This window comes from Lepidochelys kempii, chromosome 1 (assembly GCF_965140265.1).
Source record: "Lepidochelys kempii isolate rLepKem1 chromosome 1, rLepKem1.hap2, whole genome shotgun sequence".
NCBI lineage: Eukaryota > Metazoa > Chordata > Testudines > Cheloniidae > Lepidochelys > Lepidochelys kempii.
The window spans coordinates 38,869,506-38,889,712 of NC_133256.1; the positions used below are offsets into that span (position 1 = coordinate 38,869,506).

Genomic DNA, 20,207 nt, shown 5'->3' on the forward strand with positions numbered 1-20,207 from the left:
TCAGGGCATGCTATTATCTCTTCACTTGGTGTGCTTCCCTAAGAGAAAGCTGTAGAGTTGCAGAGCCGCTCATATTCCAGCCTTAAGTACAAAGTGGAGGGCCCCCAACTTAATGGGCCCACAATAAATAGGAGGAGCCACCCAAAAAATATTAAATCAGCCTAACTTGTCAGTGTCAGACTGTTGCTGATAGTTCAGATTATTTCTACTGAGGTGGCACGCATCCGTGGTACCATTAGAGCAATGCTAACAATGGATGCATGCCTCCCCGTAGAGATAATCTGAACTACCAAATTACACAGGCAGACCAAGAATCAAAAAAGGAACATTAACTGGTTGTAACTTGGGGCAATCCAATTTGTGCTTAAATTATAGATATATCTGTACCGCGCACACACGCTAGTCATAGTTGACAACACTAAGGTGATGGTACGTATGATCAAAGTTGTCCATGCTGCATAATAAGGATAATAAACTGTTGAGCTGGGCAGAGGCCACATAAAATCAGTTTGAGTCCTGTATACCAAGGATAGGACTATCTTCATTGGTGATGTCATTGCGGGATTGGGAGCCAGCATTGTTGTACAGGTAAATGGGTCAAGTCAGGTGAACGGGTCAAGTCAGGACTCCAAACAGACTCAAATTTTTTTTGCTTAACAAGCAGAGAGATCCCGTGACAGTGGTAGATCTTCTTCTCTTCTAAACATCACCTTTGGTATAGCTGTACGTCTTTCCTGGGAATGACCATAAAAAGATTGCAGTGGAACAAGTTGTAATGATGCTGATTGGCCCCAAAGGGCGTGGAGGCAATGGTTCTTGGACATAATCCCAATGCACATCATCCTCCAGTAATCTGGTCCAATACAAGTCTTCTGACATGTGGAGTGGGTGGGTGGATCATCCACTAAATTCTAACATGCTACGATAAACTGAGAGTTTGTGAGGGATGAACTGATGCTCCCTTGGATAGTCACAAAGATATTGACACATTCCTAGCTTCCTGAAATAAATTAAACTCATTGAAAGAGAAAATATGGACAAAGTTCAGATATTGGTATTATGAAAGACTTCTAAGCAAAGTCAACAGAAGTTAAACACACGTTGGAATTTTTGCAAGGCTGCGAATCTGTGGGTTTCAAAGCAAGTGCTGTCAAGAAACATACTTTGTCTATTATGCACTTGATCAGCTACGAAACAAACAAACAAAAAAACTTGACTGGCTGTGCTAGCTATTGACATGATACCACATTCCTGAGGGCAGCATCTTTGTTGTTCATATTCTTTGGAGCCTTAGTTATTTTTTTAAGGCACTGAGATACCCATTCATGCTGCTGGGATAAGTCTCTCTGTACTTTTACTTCCAAATCTTCTTCGACTAGGAGAGATTTGGAAATATATGCAGTATCCATGAAATGAGAATACCCATACCTTCTACCTGGATAAGGTCGTCCTCAGACCTCTGTCCAAATCCCAAGCACTCCAGGGAAGTTGAACAGCATGAATTGACCAGTAGAGGAGTCATGAAAATCAGTCTACCAATGACTGGTGGAAATTAAAGTGACCTCATAGTGCATTGCCACTTTGCATTCCAGGAAAAAAAAAAGCTTAAACACCTCAGTGAAAAGGTGAGCATTGCAAAGGCTGAAGCAAGAGGAGCAGACCCAGTCATGTATATTCCTGTGCTCTCAGTCAGATAGGTGGCAACATCGAAGACGGAATGAGGAAATTTGCAGAACGGTAACTTGGCCATCAGTACGTTTTCTTTGAAGTGCCCTGAGAGGCAAGAAGCCTGGGAAACAGGCAGGGAGAACTGGAAGTCCTGGCACAGTCAAGGAATTATGACGTGACTGGAATAACAGAGACTTAGTGGGATAACTTACATGAATGGAGTACTATCGTGGATGGATATAAACTGTTCAGAAAGGACAGGCAGGGCAGAAAAGGTGGGGGAGTTGCATTGTATGTATGACTGCTCAGAGCTCAAGTATGAAACTGCAGAAAAACCTGAGAGTCTCTGGATTAAGTTTAGAAGTGTGAGCAACAAGGGTGATGTCGTGGTGGGAGTCTGCTATAGACCACCGGACCAGGGAGATGAGGTGGATGAGGCTTTCTTCCAGCATCTCACGGAAGTTACTAGATCGCAGACCCTGGTTCTCATGGGAGACTTCAATCACCGTGATATCTGCTGGGAGAGCAATACTGCGGTGCACAGACAATCCAGGAAGTTTTTGGAAAATGTAGGGGACAATTTCCTGGTGCAAGTGGTGGAGGAACCAACTAGGGGCAGAGCTCTTCTTGACCTGCTGCTCACAAACTGGGAAGAATTAGTAGGGGAAGCAAAAGTGGATGGGAACCTGGGAAGCAGTGACCATGAGATGGTCGAGTTCAGGATCTTGACACAGGGAAGAAAGGAGAGCAGCAGAATACGGACCCTGGACTTCAGAAAAGCAGACTCTGACTCCCTCAGGGAACTGATGGGCAGGATCCCCTGGGAGAATAACATGACAGGGAAAGGAGTCCAGGAGAGCTGGCTGTATTTTAAAAGAATCCTTATTGAGGTTACAGGGACAAACCATCCCGATGTGTAGAAAGAACAGTAAATATGGCTGGCGACCAGCTTGGCTGAACAGTGAAATCCTTGCTGATCTTAAACACAAAAAAGAAGCTTACAAGAAGTGGAAGACTGGACAAATGACCAGGGAAGAGTATAAAAATATTGCTCGGATACGCAGGAGTGAAATCAGGAAGGCCAAACCACAATTGGAGTTGCAGCTAGCAAGAGATGTTAAGAGTAACAAGAAGGGTTTCTTCAGGTATGTTGGCAACAAGAAGGAAGTCAAGGAAAGTGTGGGCCCCTTACTGAATGAGGGAGGCAACCTAGTGACAGAGGATGTGGAAAAAGCTAATGTACTCAATGCTTTTTTTGCCTCTGTCTTCATTAACAAGGTTAGCTCCCAGACTACTGCACTGAGCAGCACAGCATGGAGAGGAGGTGACCAGCCCTCTGTGGAGAAAGAAGTGGTTCGGGACTATTTAGAAAAGCTGGATGAGCACAAGTCCATGGGCCCGGATGCGTTGCATCCGAGAGTGCTAAAGGAGTTGGCGGATGTGATTGCAGAGCCATTGGTCATTATCTCTGAAAACTCATGGCAATTGGGGGAAGTCCCGGACGACTGGAAAAAGGCTAATGTAGTGCCCATCTTTAAAAAATGGAAGAAGGAGGATCCTGGGAACTTATGGGCCAGTCAGCCTCACCTCAGTCCCTGGAAAAATCATGGAGCAGGTCCTCAAGGAATCAATTCTGAAGCACTTATGGGAGAGGAAAGTGATGAGGAACAGTCAGCATGGATTCACCAAGGGCAAGTCATGCCTGACTAACCTAATTGCATTCTATGACGAGATAACTGGCTCTGTGGATGAGAGGAAAGCAGTGGACGTGGTGTTCTTTGACTTTAGCAAAGCTTTTGATACGGTCTCCCACAGTATTCTTGCCAGCAAGTTAAAGAAGTATGAGCTGGATGAATGGACTAGAAGGTGGATAGAAAATTGGCTAGATCGTCGGGCTCAATGGGTAGAGATCAATGGCTCCATGTCTAGTTAGGAGCCAGTATCAAGTGGAGTGCCTCAAGGGTCAGTCCTCAGGCCGGTTTTGTTCAATATCTTCATAAATGATCTGTAGGATGGTGTGGATTGCACCCTCAGCAAGTTTGCAGATGACACTAAACTGGGAGGAGAGGAAGATAGGATATAGAAGGACCTAGACAAATTAGAGGATTGGGCCAAAAGAAATCTGATGAGGTTCAACAAAGAAGTGTAGAGTCCTGCACTTAGGACGGAAGAATCCCATGCACCGCTATAGACTAGGGACTGAATGGCTAGGCAGCAGTTCTGCAGAAAAGGACCTAGGGGTTACGGTGGACGAGAAGCTAGATATGAGTCAGTGTGCCGTTGTTGCCAAGAAGGCCAGTGGCATTTTGGGATGTATAAGTAGGAGCAATGCCAGCAGATCGAGGGACGAGATCGTTCCCCTCTATTCGACATTGGTGAGGCCTCATCTGGAATACTGTGTCTAGTTTTGGGCCCCACACTACAAGAAGGATGTGGAAAAATTGGAAAGCATCTAGCAGAGGGCAACAAAAATGATTAGGGCCTTGGAACACATGAGTTATGAGGAGAGGCTGAGCGAACTGGGATTGTTTAGTCTGCAGAAGAGAAGAATGAGGGGGGATTTGATAGCTACTTTCAACTACCTGAAAGGGGGTTCCAAAGAGGATGGATCTAGACTGTTCTCAGTGGTAGCAGATGACAGAACAAGGAGCAATGGTTTCAAGTTGCAGTGGGGGAGGTTTAGGTTGGATATTAGGAAAAACTTTTTCACTAGGAGGGTAGTGAAATACTGGAATACATTACCTAGGGAGGTGGTGGAATCTCCTTCCTTAGAAGTTTTTAAGGTCAGGCTTGACAAAGCTCTGGCTGGGATGATTTAGTTGGGGATTGGTCCTGGTTTGAGCGGGGGTTGGATTGGATGACCTCCTGAGGTCCCTTCTAACCCTGATATTCTAGGATTCTATGAACACATCCAGTCGTGAACAGATTGCTACAAGCTGTGACTCAGTAGCTTCTTTCCTTATGGACTCACAGGCCGTGTCTAAATAGCTAGTTAGTGCACAGTAAGCTGGGCAGTGAATGTGCAGCGTGCAAGACTGTCAGAGGGTAACTGACTACGTCAGTCCTGTTTTGCTGTGTGTCAGAAGTTCCGTAGTGCGTGGCAACGGGATTCACATAGTCAATTACTGTGTGGCAGGCCTGGCTTGCTGCAAGCTAACTAACTGTGTAGATAAGCCCAAAATCTGTATATAGTTAATGTTTCTTTCTTTTGGATATGGTACTCACTGCTATTAACATCACACTGTTCCATATCTTAACCATCTAGAAGAAGGAAAGCTATATTCTTATCTGGGAATTTTCTTTTTAAGCAACTTCATGTCTGACCCATCCTAAAAGGAAAAAGCTGGATGAGGTTAAAATAGTTTAATTCTCTGAAGTTTAATTTGGAGGCTGTTTCAAATTAATAATCCTGTTAAGTTTAGAGTGTGTACTGCTTTGGTAGCTGTTGTCTCTGGGTAAGGTTTCTGAGCAAGGGATGTTTCCTCTCTCTTTCTAAGGCCTTTGTAGGGTCAAAGCATATGCCTGAGTTCAAGTTGCTAAGGAAGAAGAGGATACACGCTTTTAAGATTCCTGTATATTAGGGGTCTAAGCATCAGAATGCTGAAGAAATAATGCTTCACCGCTACTTCCCCCAAAATCACTAAGTTATAAAAATTATGCAAATAGGCACTTAATGTGATGTTTCTGTAAGTGCCTTCAGCCAAACAGAATCCAGTTTACTGTAACAATATTGTGTTGGTTTTTCAGGGCAAACAATAATATAAACTTTCTCAGAAAACTAAGTGGCTTTGACACTGATTGCCTACTGGCTGCACATTCATTGAGTAACATACTGCAGTTTTAACACTTGTTTCTAACCATAAATCAGATTTAAGTGTAAGATCATTCAGATATTATATTTTCTAATAATCTAGACCCTGAAGTTTTAGTACAATGCATTAAAAAATGTTTTGAGTTGTGACTGTATAGTCTTTTGTCTTTTATATAAGAAATCTTAGATTATATAAATTAAAATGAAAATATTGGAAAGACCTTAAATCTCTGTATTTTAATTATCCACAAGAGAGGGTGTCAACACTTTGTGGAAAATTCAGTGTCTCATTACAAAATGCTTGCTATCTTATTGACGCTGGAATAATTTTTTGTCATTAACTTTGTTAAAAATATCACAGCTTAAATAAAATGATATAGCAAATGATTCTGCTTGTGGATTTTTTTTCCTTGTTTTGTTTTTTGTTTGACCACTAGATGGAGAACTGTACTGAGGAAAAGTTCGTATGCTGTCTTTTTTTTGTTTGTTTTGAGTGCATGCTGTTGCTTGTCGTTGACTATAAAATTGTAAATTATAGGAATGAAGACAACTGCCTGGCTTGTATACATTATTGCCTTGTCTTCTAGATCTCATTATTGTCAGACTTTAGAAAAAGTTCAAATCAAATTTTTTTTGCTTTTTGTTTCAGTTAATTTTTCCTTGTTTGTATGTCCCATAGCCACCTTAAAAGGGATTATGTCGGTGTTTTTAATGCCAATAATGTACCTTTTTAAAAGAATATAAATGCCATGCAGAATCCTTGGTGATATGCAGAAAACTGCTCCTGCAATGTTAAGGTTACGCTTTAATCACACAAATAAAGATGTTTAGCATTTTAATTTCTATAGCAACTTTAATTCTCTTTTGCTCTTTTATCCTTTGTTAAATGTCACAAGCTATATATGTAATATAAAATGTAGTTATAGATAAAAGGCCATTCCTGTGTGTATGGTGTTTGCCAAACAGTATGTCATGTTTGTGTCTTGTTTATATAATGAAAGACCCTATTGTAATTCTTTCTTAACTCTTTTCCTTTCTAAGTTGCTCTAAGCTTCTGGACATTTTGCATTGTAGCCTAGCTTCTTCCACAATTCTGTGGTGCATGGCACTGTTCCCTTTTCTGCCGTTATAGAGGCAGTTTAGCTTTGCAGAGTAGCCCCTATGCAGCAGGTAGTCATGGTTTGTTTTGATACTGATTGATTCCTTTGCCAGTTTAAGGCAAATATGCACTAGCCAAATCCCAGTTTGAGACAGCAATTCCCCTTTACTCTTTCTTTGATGTGAATGGCAATACTCTGATGGGGAGGAAGCATTTAAGTGGACAAGCATTTAAATAAGTACAAAATGCAACAACCAAAAAAATACCCTCACAAAATACCAACAGCATATTCTTCGGTGGCATCCTTAGTGAAGGATATGATGATACGATCAAATAGGGATTTCTTGCCAAAAGGCACAACACTCTTTGGAGCAATTTTGAGGCTTCCTCAGCCACTGTCAGAGCATCCTTGACCACTGCATGCTTTGCAAGAGCTACAGTGTTCCGACTGGATGACCTAAAGGCTCTGAATGACAGGCACCATCCTAGCTTCACGTTAACCCTTAAAAGTAACTTTAGCAACAACTTTTACCATAGACACCTTAATGGACACACGGAGATTCTCAGCCAGAGCTATGGCATCTAGTTCAACATCGAAGTGCACCACATATGGCTACACCCCATTGTAAACATGTCCTGTGCTTTTCCTAGTTCACAGGATCTCTCTCCTACTTGTAGAGAAACTGGATAAGATAATGGCAGACGGTATTTCCAAATATGGTTATGCAGGGAATTGCTTATAGGTAATGTCCTGAGGTCATCCTCTTTCAATCAATCCCTGCTGGTTTTACTGGGGTATGTAGGATCTATACTAGTGGTTCTCAACTGGTGGCCCAGTCGTTACACAGCTGTGGCCCATGTGACATCCTCAGGGCCATACAGGTAGTGTACATATATTGTGTGGCTGCAGCCCACATAACGCAGAGAGAGCTGCATATTTGGCCCACAATGGTAAATAGATTGAGAATCACTAATCTATACAGTAGAAGCCTAGGATCCATGAGGGAATCGCATTGATACTCCTCTCCTAGTCAATACTAGCCAGTTCCATCAGAATTTGCAGAGAAGGAAGAGATTGAGTCGGTTCTGACTGGCATATTGTTGTCCTCTCCAGATGAGGCAGTTGCTCTTTCATAATCCTGTTCACCCGTCGACCACAAAGTGTACCTGTTGTTGCAGAGGTGGCTGCACATACCTCTCAAAGAGGTCAAAGACACATAACGGGCTATTGGACATCCTCCAGCTCTCTGTCCTTTGAGGGTGGCCTTTCTAGTTAGTCAAGCCAACCTGGAACCTACCAGATCGGTGGCAACCCATGCCTCTTGTGTCCCTACATGAAAAATAGCTGACATAAGGTATTTCATACTAGCTAAAGGGGCTGAGTTCTTATTGAACCATCTGGCGCCCAACTCCTTAGTGGTGCAAGTGGCTACAGAAAGATCCTGGGTACAATACTCCATGACTACACAAACTGATAAGTTGCTAAACGTCCCAGCCTTTTGGATAGGAAAGTATTCTAATTGGCTAGTCTCCAATTCAGAGTTGCTAACTACCAGACGTTGTTAGCAAAATATGATTTCTTTAATTACACCAAATTTACGGAGTTTAAAAACGAACTTGGGCAGGAAGACTGGGCCAAGTTCCAAGCTTTCATTGAAAAAGGTCTGCAAGTGGCCAGAACATCACTTCAAGTGGCAGTTGACACATCTGATATTGCCTCTAGAGCCATTGCTATAGCTACAGTCATGAGGCGTATGTCATGGTCACAATCTTTGGGATTCCCCTGAGAGGTCCAGAATACCATCTAGGATCTTCCCTTTGAGTCTAACCTTTTTAATGCAAATTACTTGATCGCATACTCTAAAACACTCCAAAACAACCTTACATTCCATAGGGAATAAAGAATGTAGGCCATACTTGCATAATGGGGGACTCTATCCTGGGAAGCAGTGACTCTGGAAGACTTGGGGGACATGGGTGGATAATCAGCTGAACATGATCTCCCAGTGCAATGCTGTGGCCAAAAAGGCTAATTAATGTGTGTGATCCTTGGATGCGTGAACTGCGGGCGTAGGAGGAGAGAGGTTGTTTTACCTCCGTATTTGTCACTGGTATGACTGATACTGGAGTACTGTGTCCAATTCCTGTGTTCGTAATTTGTGAAGGATGCTAATAAATTGAGAGAGTTCAGAGAAGAGTCATGAGAATGATTAAAGGATTAGAAAGCCTCACAGTGATAGACTGAAGGGGCTCAATCTATTGATCTTAACAAAGAGGAGGTTAGGGGCTGATTTGATTATAGTCTGTTAGTATCTACAGAAGAAACAAATATTTAATAATGGGTTCTTCAGTCTAGCAGAGAAAGGTATAGCACGACCCAGTTGCTGGAAGCTGAAGCTAGATTAATTCAGGCTGGAAATAAAATGTAAATTTTTAACAGTGAGGGTGCTTAATCATTGGAACAGTTTGCCAAGGGTCATGATGGATTGATTCTTCATCACTTACAATTTTAAAATCAAGGTTGGATGCTTATCTAAAAGATTTGCTCTAGGAACTGGGGAATTTCTGTGGCCTGTGTTTATACAGGAGGTCAGACTAGATGATCACTATGGTCCCTTCAGAATTTGAAATCGCTGAATCTGTGTGTGTGTGTGGAAAATACAAAACCACCTGTTTCAGTTGTGGAAGTCTGTAGGGCAGCAACATGGTGCTCTGTCAGAGGCCTCCTTCAGAATAAAGGTGCTGCATGTTGTGATCCACAGTCTATGCTGCAATGCTGAACCGCCTCTGGAATTGCAGGCGGGAGGGGAACAGCCCCACATGTCAGATTTGTAGGAGACACTGCTAGCAAAAAAGAAATAATCAGGTAAGAAGCTTTCCACGACCGAACAGTTGATTAGTAAATTATGAATATAAACACTGACATCTTCAGGGGTATTACATTGGATTTATTTCTTTTGAAGAGTTTATTTTCTAAACCAAACTACTTAAAAGTGACGTGTCCCATTTTTAAGGAAGAGGAATTGTTTATTTAGTAACTCAAGTATTTATAATTATTGTTACATTGTCTCTAAATTATCCATGTCATATTTCCATAATCTCGTCTATAGGTTCTGCTCTCTAATCCTTTTAACACAAACATAGCTTTAACGGATCTGCGTAGAAGGCAGTTACTACCTCCAATACTTTTAGTGATACCCCCTGTATATAGTATTTTTGGCGACAGCGTCACTTCAAGATGATGTCTAATTTATTTGCAAGCAGTATGCTAAATTCTTCATTGCATAACTGTTTCCTAAGCAAGCTCTCTGTTTTATATTTTGCTGGGTATTAGAATTCCGTGATTATTTAATTTTTTTCCCCAAGGTGCTGAACACCTGCAGTTCCATTGACTTCAGTGAGATTTATTTGTGCTCAGCACTTCTAAAAATCATGCCAACAGCATATTACATGTGCTAATAGAAACTAAATCTTTTTATTGCTGTTTGCCTGTGTCCTTAAACTCCCAAGATTTTCTATAATCCATCTCAGATTAACTTGATTGCGTTTTAGTTAGAATAAATAAAATGATTATGTATCTGTACTGTATTTGGCATTCAGTGTCTATACAGCATATTTGCCTTTCAGTGAAGCATTTGATATGTTAGAATATAGATATTCAGGCCTGCCTATAAAGGCCTATACTTTAAGAACTTAGGTGTATTTTTATCACTTTGTTTTATACCTCTATAACTAGCTAAGAATCAAAATCACACGTCTGCCTGTGTATGGGCCTTCTCTCACTAGGATAGTCTGAGGCCTTGTTCTTAGACTAAGGCCTTTGGCTAAGCAGCAGGGGCAGCCATAAGCTGGGAAGTGTATGGTCACATCCTCAGATTTCAAACCAGTTACATTGAAATAAGGTGGTATTGGGCTGTTAGGAAGACGATCCTGTCCTGATAGTGCTCATCAACACCAGACAAGGAAAGAGATCTTAAGATGGTTAAAGAAAACTTAATTTGATAGCATCCTGTCTGGTGAGAAATCACTTACCAGTGGTTGTGAAACCCTCATTTCTGTTGAGGGCCCCCACTTTTCAATTGTTAATCTATCTGATTCTCTAATTGTTTCTGTCTGCTGTATAATTAATTTTGCTAGGTATAAGTTAATTAGGGTAGTGGGATATAATTGGTTAGAGAATTATGTTACAATATGTTAGGATTGGTTAGTTAAATTAACTAGTAAAATGATTAGTTAAGGTATAGCTGAGAATATTACTTTATAAACTGGGGTCAAACATGAAGTGTAGGGAAGGGAAATTGGAGTAATGTTTGCTAAGGGGGGGGAACAGGGACACAGGCAAGTGGGATAAAAGACCCACAGCACAGATGCAGCTGGCCCAGGTCAGCTGACTTGGGCTCACAGGGCTCAGACTTCAGGGTTATAAAATTGCATAGTAGACATCTGGGCTTGGGCTGAAGCCCAGGCTCCAGCACAGTCCTCAGTTGCGGGTTCTCAGATTCCAGGCTCCAGCCTGAGCCCAAATGTCTACGCTGCAGTTTAATAGCCCCAGAGCTTGAGCCCAAGTCATCTGACCTGGGCCAGCCATGAGTCTTTTATTGCAGTGTAGAAATGCATTTAATGACTCATTAAATAAAAGATAATGATAAATGGTAATGTATCAAAGTTGGTGGAAGTGCCATAAAATGTGGTTGTACTTTGTAAACTGACTATAAAAATGGAATTGTGGGGCCCCTATTTACCTCTTAATGACTTCAAAATCAAGGCTCTAAGAGAGACAACCTTAACTCAGTCATCCAATGTAATACTGTTTAATAATTAAGTTATAATAGCATTTCCACATTATGCACCAGAGAGAAAACACATTTTATTACATATTCAAAATTTCTTGACTTACTATAAGCAAAATGAGGTTAATGATACTGGCCTTGTAAAAGTGCTTGAGATCAACTGATGAAAAAAACTAGGTAACAAATGTATTCCTCAGCCATTGACTCCATCTCTTGGTTAATTTTTGCCACAGAGCAGTGCCCTCATGCTATTGAAAAGTAACCTGAAAAATGTGAACTGGCTGTAGAACAATGCAATGTTGTTTTTCCTGAGTCTGCAAATCACCTGAACAATGTGATAGATGTGACTTTTCAGTCATCTCAGTGGATTGTTAACTTTGGAGTCTGAAGATGACCATTTCATTGTTAACATTAACTATTTTAATGTTGATCATTTTAGCAGTTACATGCAGTTAATGCATTTATCCAGCAATCCCAAACTGCCACCTTTGCTTCCCCAGGTGCCAAAAACCCAAATGTCCCCTACTCAGCTGTCAAAACCTCCAGCTTCCCATGACAACTTTTATGATGCATTTATTCCTTGTCAGGACAGAAATCTGTGGCATATTGAAAACTGAAAATATGGGGACAGCATAAAAGGTAGAATTTAATATAAAAATAAACAACATAATGGCTGTTGTCTTAATATTTTTCATATTTAAAGCATTAAAAGCCTCCTTTTAATTGAAATGAAGAAAGAATTTTCTAGTCTGTTGCAGCAGGTGATTGAAGAATCCAGGTCCAGCATGCTGTTAGAGTACTTGGAGCTGGGGCTATATTATTAAAAAAAAAAATCTATACTATAACATAATAAAACCATATAAAATTTTTGTTAAAATTCATATATTCATAGTTTCGTGTGTATACTGATAATTGTATGACAAAATAACCAGTTGCCAGATTTGAGTTCAGATTATGTATTGCAATGTGATTTTCAGTTCTCGGTTCTGTGTGTTGAGTGACAGTATTGTTAAACTGAGAATGAACGGGTTATGTAGATTACTGGACTGTTAATGTGGGTGAGTGTAGTGATGATAACAAGCTGATGCTTGAAGATCACTATATTGTATAAGGTGTGAATATTGTTTTAGTCTGTGCTTTGTTTTTATTGTTTGTGTTCTAAGGAAATGCACCTGAACAATAGTAACTGTAAGGATATGTCCACACTGTGGTGATAAACCTGCAGCACTGAGTCTCAGAGCCTGGGTCAGCTGACTCTGGATTGTGGGGCTTGCGCTGCAGAGCATAAAATTGCAATGTAGACATTCAGACTTAGGTTGGAACTTGGACTCTGAGATCCTGTCCCCTCACTGGGCTCCAACCTGAGCCTTCAACATCTATACTGCAATTTTATAGCCCCACAGTCCAAATCCCATGAGCCTGAGCTAGCTGACATGGGCCTTCTTGTGAGTCTTTTATCATGGTCTAGACATACCCATAGCCAAGGATTTTTGTGGGAGCTTATGTAAAAGACAAAAACTAAATACAACTCCATGGTTACTTGTGGTATTTGTGTTTTTAAATGCTGTTAAGCAGCCGCGGTACTACATATTGTGAGATAAAAATACAAAGAATTATGTATAACCTTAAAGTTGTGCAGGGGATATATTCAGGTAAGTTTGATAGTTTAGATAATAGCTTACAGTGTAATCTGAATTTGTCTGGAGCACCAACTTTTTTGCTATTACTGCTGTTTCAATTTGAATATGTCTTGTAACTTCAACTGATTCCTAAAAAAAAAAAAATTCTATAAAAATGACTGTTCCTAAGCATTGTTTTAACTTTTAAAACTTTTTTCCAGGATGCAAGCTGCTATATAAACAAGATTTTGCAAGACGGTTAGGACTGAGATGTGTTACTTGTAATTACTGCTCACAGCTCTGTAAAAAGGGAGCTACTAAGGAACTAGATGGTGTAATAAGAGATTTCTGCAGTGAAGAGTGCTGTAAAAAATTTCAAGACTGGTACTTCAAGGCAAGTAACTTAGAATTTTTGACAAGAGCTCCACAGTGTAAAAAGACAAAATGCACTTGAGGATATGTTCAAGGACTGTCTAGCAAATATGGCTTACTTCAGCACAGCATTTGCAACACAATAACCAAATGTTTTTTCCATCATTTCAGATTTCACATAACTTAGAGCAGCATTTCTACTTGTCTGTAACCCAAGTTTCCCTTGCCAAGTGGTTTACTAAACAAACTAATAAAAGAACTGCCCACATTGCAGTTGCCAAAAAAGCTGCTTCAGCCTCAATTAATAGAAATACTTTTGCCAATCAGAAATTATTTTAATTTGTATTCAAAATGTTGGTGAAAAACCCATTAATAGTAGCTGGCTGGTACCTCAAATAGAATGAGGATAGATTAGGTTAACGGAGTTCTTTCTCTTTGTTCCTGTTTTTGCCTGTCCCCTTTTCCTCCTGTTTGTGAACTTCATAGGCTTTAATTGTTCAGTATTGCCCAGTGCAAAGGATGCCAAAGTGGAAAAATGAGACCAAATGGATTTCTTATAAAAGTGTAAAGCAAATGTGGTGACTTCTTTTTTTTTAATTCTCTGGACATTTAACTAATTTGTTACTCACAACCAGCCAAGATTATGCCTTAAGAGCTTTTGGGAAAGAAGTTAAAGTGAAATTGGACTGGGTTTAACCTGCCATTGGTATCCTGGATAAAATATTTGATCTCTAGTGTGAACAGCCTGGAAAACTACTTTGATATACCAAAACAAGAGCTACACTTGTGGATGCAATTGCAAAAACCGAAGGATTACAAAATTCATCATCTTTCCAAAACTGCCTACACAGCCTGGAAGTAAGACAATAAAAAGCATGAAATATTAGAGGTCCAGGTACAGTCCAGTTATCCAAGATGATAAAGCCTTCCAAAAAGAACCAAATCTGAAGAAATATTTGATATTTTTGAATGGCAGTTTCCAGAGGTTTTACAGCGAAATGTTGTACAGTCTTTATTTAGCATAATGTGTATATAGGGTCCAGTTAGGAATCCCTAAAAGAATACCACTGCAGACTACAGTGTTGTTGTTTTTTCTTTGCTCTCTCATGTAAAAGGTTGAGGCTAAAAACTGGCTTCAGGTTTTAAAAAAAGTTACTACAAACATTCTTTCATACATTATCTTAATTGGATGAATAAGTTTTTAAACTCAGAGTAAGGAATTGAAATCTATCCCTTATATAACAAGTGCCTACTGATATGAAAATCTATTGCAGCCCTGCTATACTTGAACCAGTCTCTTGGTTGGGCGTTCACCTGACTGGCTTAAAATATCCAAACTTCCACGGAGATGGGATTCTGATTTGGGTTTGGGAATTACTTAAACTATTACTTCAAATGCACTTCTGTTTGTGTGATAAGGATATGCCTCAGATGGGCCAATAAGTCTGCTTAAAAGAATTGCTGTACTTACTGTGGTACAAGGAACTGAAATTTACATTACAGTGGCTTTGCCTTGGTACCATGGTGTGGCAAAGGCAATGTAATTTAAGCAACCTTGAAGATGCTTTTGATAGTATTGTTGGTCTTAAATTTTGACAGATATTTTTATATTTTGGGATCTTACACTTCTGAGTGAAAATTAGTGTTATGTGACACTGTTGAATTGTTAATTGTTGCAGTTGCATTGTTTGATGCTACTTAGTGCCTTTTCCTAATTCAGTTATGGTTATAAAGTTTGGGTTTTTTTCAGTGGGGAAGACATGCATACATTCACAGGTTTTTGGAAATTTGTGCATCTTGCTAAAAGTCTCTCTGCCTACACTTGCCAAATGCCTTTTTTTAATTAAAAAAAAAAAGGCCACTGCATGTATCTCTTTTGCTTTTTTTGCATTCTACAGTTACATTATATACGTTTTAAGTGTTAGTTACTATCCTTTCCTAAGTACAGGTAGCTAAAGATCATTTTAAAATGTAGGAAGAAAGAGTGGACAGATGTTGATGCTGCCCCCCCGCCCTGCCCCTGATTTGTACTTCATTTGCTGTTTTGTCTTTAAAAAAAGTTAAAAGGAGTTACTTACGCTTGAGTTGTTAGTCTCACTTATGGAATGTCCAATGTTATACTGGAGTTTCAAGAAATTTAAATATATTTAGTTAGTAAAATAAGTAGTAATGGCCTAATAATGTTTAATACCAGCGTTATGTTAATTAAACAAGAGTTTGTTTCCATTTTCTTTGTTGTCTACTTTTTTAAACTGGAAAAAATTCTCATGTGTATTGTAATTAGCAGGTATGGGGGCCTCTTCATTTTTACATGAAATTAATGCTCATGAGAGGCCTCAGAGTAGCAACTGTGGAGGATGAAATCCTCTCTTCAGATAGCAAGTATGGCAAAAGCAGCTGTATGTCAAGGTCCCCACCCTGTCCAACTCTATCACGAGTCAACCCAGATCTGGAGGTTCGAAGGGTAAGAGTAGTTCAGCCCTTGTCATTCTTTGCTGAGAGACCTACGAGCTTATCGGTGCCAAATGTAGTGATAGCTCTTGCAATATGGATACTATCTAATCCGAAAAAGGTGATCTGAAAGTGAAGGATTCTGTATCCTGAGGCCAACTCCCTAAACTATTGCATCCCTTTATGCTAATATATCAGTGTAATTACATCTATTGATAAAAAAGCAATGGTTTGGATATCATTCTAAAGAGTAGAAAATCATGGAGATAAAAATTGAACTTTGAGGAACAGTATGGAGAAAGGCATCTTGGGACAAAGCTGGAGCTACTGCCAGAGACCACACAGTTAGATAGGTAGAAGCAGAAACACATGTCTCTGCATAAAGTAAATATGGGGCAGTCCTAAAGGGTAGAATGGTCCATATGTCAAAGATTTCACTGAGGGGGAGAAGAGCAAGGAGGGAGAAATAACTTATCAGCAGAAAGAACACTTCCACTGTATTTTGCAAGATCTGGTTCCTTATATTTTCCATGAGGAATCGGATTAGGGAAAGAGTTATGCTGCTATCATCAAGCTCCATCTACAAGTCCAAAGTAGATGGATCTTTCTACTAAGCTGGTCAGCTGAGAAGTTAGTGTAATATTAGCATTAAGAGGCATACGAATTAACACCTGTTGAAGAGAAATGGAGCAGTTTGCAACTCTCAGAACTAATGTTTCAATCTTTCTGTTGACTCTGGAAGAGAGTGCTTGAATTGAGTCACATCTAGAAGGGTTAGAAACACTTTTAATGCAAGTATTTTCAAAAACAGGTGCTGAAAATTCAATTCCTAAGCCCACACATAGACACCTTAATATTTCAAAATCTTGGCTCAAATTTTATATTCTGCAGAAATTCTCACAGGGTCACTAGAGAATGACACCAAGCCACTAATTCAAGCAGAAGAGACTAAATACCTCGCCTGATACACATACACACTATATACATAAAAGCACACCACTTAGTCTCTTTTGTGCTTGAACTAATTAGCCTGGTATCATTTTCTGGTTACCTTGTGAACACTGATGGTGCAAATGTCAATTCCTCAGCAATCAGATCCTCATATGTAACTTCAGTGCTACATGTCTTTTGACAAATTATCATATCTGTTGCACCATGTGCTGCTTTAAATGGGTTTTCCAGGGTGTATCATTCAACAGTTCTATCTGGTATTCCCAAGTACCCTTAAACCTTGTATTCACTCCCCTCCCCTCCCGTTTTTGGTATCATTTGGCATGTAGGTGTTAACAGATGTGAAGAGCACTGTGGTTATGAGGATTTGCTTGCTTCCTGAGGGACTGCAGCTGGCACCATCAACATTCATATTATAACTTAGTGTGACTGATTCACTTCAATGGAAGCTTGATTTATTAGGAAGGAAACCTATCTTTGGTTGGCGTAGATGCCCAAGTAAAGTTGTCATGCTATCTGATGTAGACATAATATAATGCAAGGCCAAGTGTGGAGGAGACCTTTTCCATTGAGGAGCTTTAGTTATGTGCTAATCCTTGGGTTCCTGACCAGAAACATTGAAATGACAACTTGAGCTTCCTGTTAGATTTGCAAAATATATATTTGTATTGCTCTAAAACTGGCAAAACTTAATCATATTATTTATTTATAACAATTTTACTACTGCTACAGCACAAAGTAGATAAAGACACAAGGTCCCTGCACCAAGGAGCTCACAATATAATTCAAATACAAAACACTGGACAACAATATTGTTGCTTAATTACTATTTCATTGTCCGTTGGAAAGAAACCTTATGGAGGTCTCAATCTCTGTCCTCCTCTCTTGTTTTGCAGAATGTTTTAGTGGACCCTGTTAAAAATGGTTCCATGACATATAGATATCTTGCTGAATATGCAGAGATGAGCTAGTTTTATGGACTTAAAAACATATAAACAAATGAATCGTGTTGATCCCTCTTTCAGTTTTATATAGTTGAAAACCAAATGACTAATGTGTCTATATTCACAGATCAGAAGGTAACACAAATGTTCTGGAAGTGGCAAAGAAGCTGTCTCAATTGAAAATGAAACTTAACTGTTTAAAAGTACTCTAGAATCAATTATAAATAGCCTCATCATTAAGTATCATTTTAAAATGTAAAATGTTTAGTTCTTTTTCTGAGGTTTCTTTCTCTGAAAAATGTCAAAATCTCCCTTTATGTTAAGGCTGCCAGGTGTGACTGTTGTAAGTCTCAAGGAACTCTCAAAGAAAAAGTACAGTGGCGTGGAGAAATGAAACATTTCTGTGATCAGCACTGCTTACTACGTTTCTACTGTCAACAAAATGAACCTAATATGGCAACACAAAAAGGACCTGAAAATTTGCATTATGGTATGTGATGTTTTATAGATCATAAATAGCGAGAGGAACTATACATTCATTATTCTGAAAAGACATTTTTTTTTAATTTACAAATTTCAATTGTGGATCAATATTTTTCACTCAGATGACATCTACAAGCAATATAAACTTATATATACAAAGGAGAAACTTCTGTTAAAGGAGAAATCAGAAATTGATGAAATTATATATTTTTTTCTTGCGATAAATCCTAGAGGCACCAGCCCCATTGTGCTAGAGAGTGTCCAAACATTTGTTTTGCTGTTAGAAATTTGCTTGTGCTATTTGTATTGGATTTTTAATGTTAGCTTTTTGTTTTATTGCCAGTTTTTAGAGTGAAAAATTCTGTAACTTGTCAATTAATATTCTGATTCTGTGGACATGTATTCAGTACATTGCATGGGTAGAATTAAACACACAATTTGTTTGATCTTAAAGAAAAAAGAGACTAGTTCCCAGTGAATCATGCTAAATAATTGCCCTTTGCTGTTTGTTTGTTCATATAGAAAACTTACTTGTACTACAAGAGTCACAGTTTGAAGTTTAGCTCTGAGTCCAAACACTGGTTAAAGAAACCAAGTAATCTCAAGATGATAGGGGATAGTAGAACACACTTACTCATATTAGGTTCTCTTCAGCTCTAGTGTAATTTTGCATTTAATATGGTGGATAGGGAGCAGGGAACCCTCTCTTCCTCCCTCACTCCCAGTTTGTCTTTGCTTGTACTTTGGGGTCTTTTCCTTTCCAAGTGTCCTTAGATCATGGGGAGAAGGGGGATACCAGGGATTAGAGGTGAAAACATTAAAAACATTTTTTTCCCACTTGGGAACTTAACTTGCAACATCTTTTTGAATTGCACAATGCCCTCTTGCTTTAATACAAGGAGGCAGCTAGATCCTTTGAAAGAGCAGGACGCTTATGTGCATGTGGAGATCATAGTGATACTTAGGGGTTGTCCGCACACAGAAATGACACCAGTTTAGTTAAATCAGTTTTTAAAGCAATTCATTCAGATCGGTGCATCATCTTTGTGTGTACACTTTTAAACCTGAGTGGTCACTATTAATTAAGCTCAATTTAAGATAAGCTGATATAAGGCAGTCTTAAACCAGATCAAGAGTATATTCACATGGGTATGCACTGATTTAACTCAGTGGATTTGGAAACTCATGTAGTTAAAAGGGTGTAATGTCTGTGTGTAGACTGTGTCTAGGACTGAACACAACTGTCATAGACAGTTGGCTGTGCTTGTCTGGTAATATTGTGATAAAGCAGCAATCAGCAGTTCTGCTATGGTGCTACCAGGATCATAGTAACCGTCTTAATTTTTTTTGTTGAAAATTTATTTTATGCACTTTTTATATAAACTGATAAAATAAACACTGTTAATTTTGAATCTCTTTATATTTTAGATCAGGGTTGTCAAATTTCCCGAACAAAAATGACAGTAAGTATATAAAATATAATTAGATATATTAAAATTACATCTTGAACTCTTAAAGAAACACCAACAAAATAAGTAACATTTTTAAATTATTAAAATAGAAAACATTAATTCAGTTTTGGGGCTTTTGCTGTTTTTTGTCATCATGATCAGTGAAACTAAATTGGCTTAAGTTATAAAATTTTTTTAAAAAATTGTATTCATATGTCTTTTTAAACTACTTGCACTAAAACAAACTACTGTGTATTTTATTGCTGAATTATGTGAGCGTATCCCTTTAAAGATAATTCACAAGAAAATATAGGTTTTGTATGTTTTGTGTTCCGAATGAGTAGGTGTATATAATACATGTACAAGGGAAAAAAAACACTGATTAATGAGCATTTTAAGGTTATGACCCATTTTGGAATGGCAGAAAGTCCCAAATTAAGGCCTCTGATTATGCAAATAGTTACTGTCAGAAGTACAGTCACTGCAGTACAGAGTCCCATTGACTACATTGAGACTGCATGTGGGAATAATTGAGTAACTTTTTGCAGGACTGTGTAGCGGAGAGCAA

General features: G+C 39.0%; 1 protein-coding gene across 8 annotated transcripts in view; it reads left to right on the top strand.

Annotated features, from left to right (window-relative positions):
* Positions 1–20,207, top strand: part of ZMYM2 (zinc finger MYM-type containing 2) — a 186,893-nt gene that overhangs the window by 131,066 nt on the left and 35,620 nt on the right. For all 8 annotated transcript variants that reach the window (XM_073339551.1, XM_073339493.1, XM_073339533.1 and 5 more), the window contains 3 exons: positions 13,209–13,381; positions 18,030–18,195; positions 19,617–19,651. In XM_073339551.1, the coding sequence (XP_073195652.1) occupies positions 13,209–13,381; positions 18,030–18,195; positions 19,617–19,651 (374 nt within the window). The remainder of the gene's footprint in view (positions 1–13,208; positions 13,382–18,029; positions 18,196–19,616; positions 19,652–20,207) is intronic.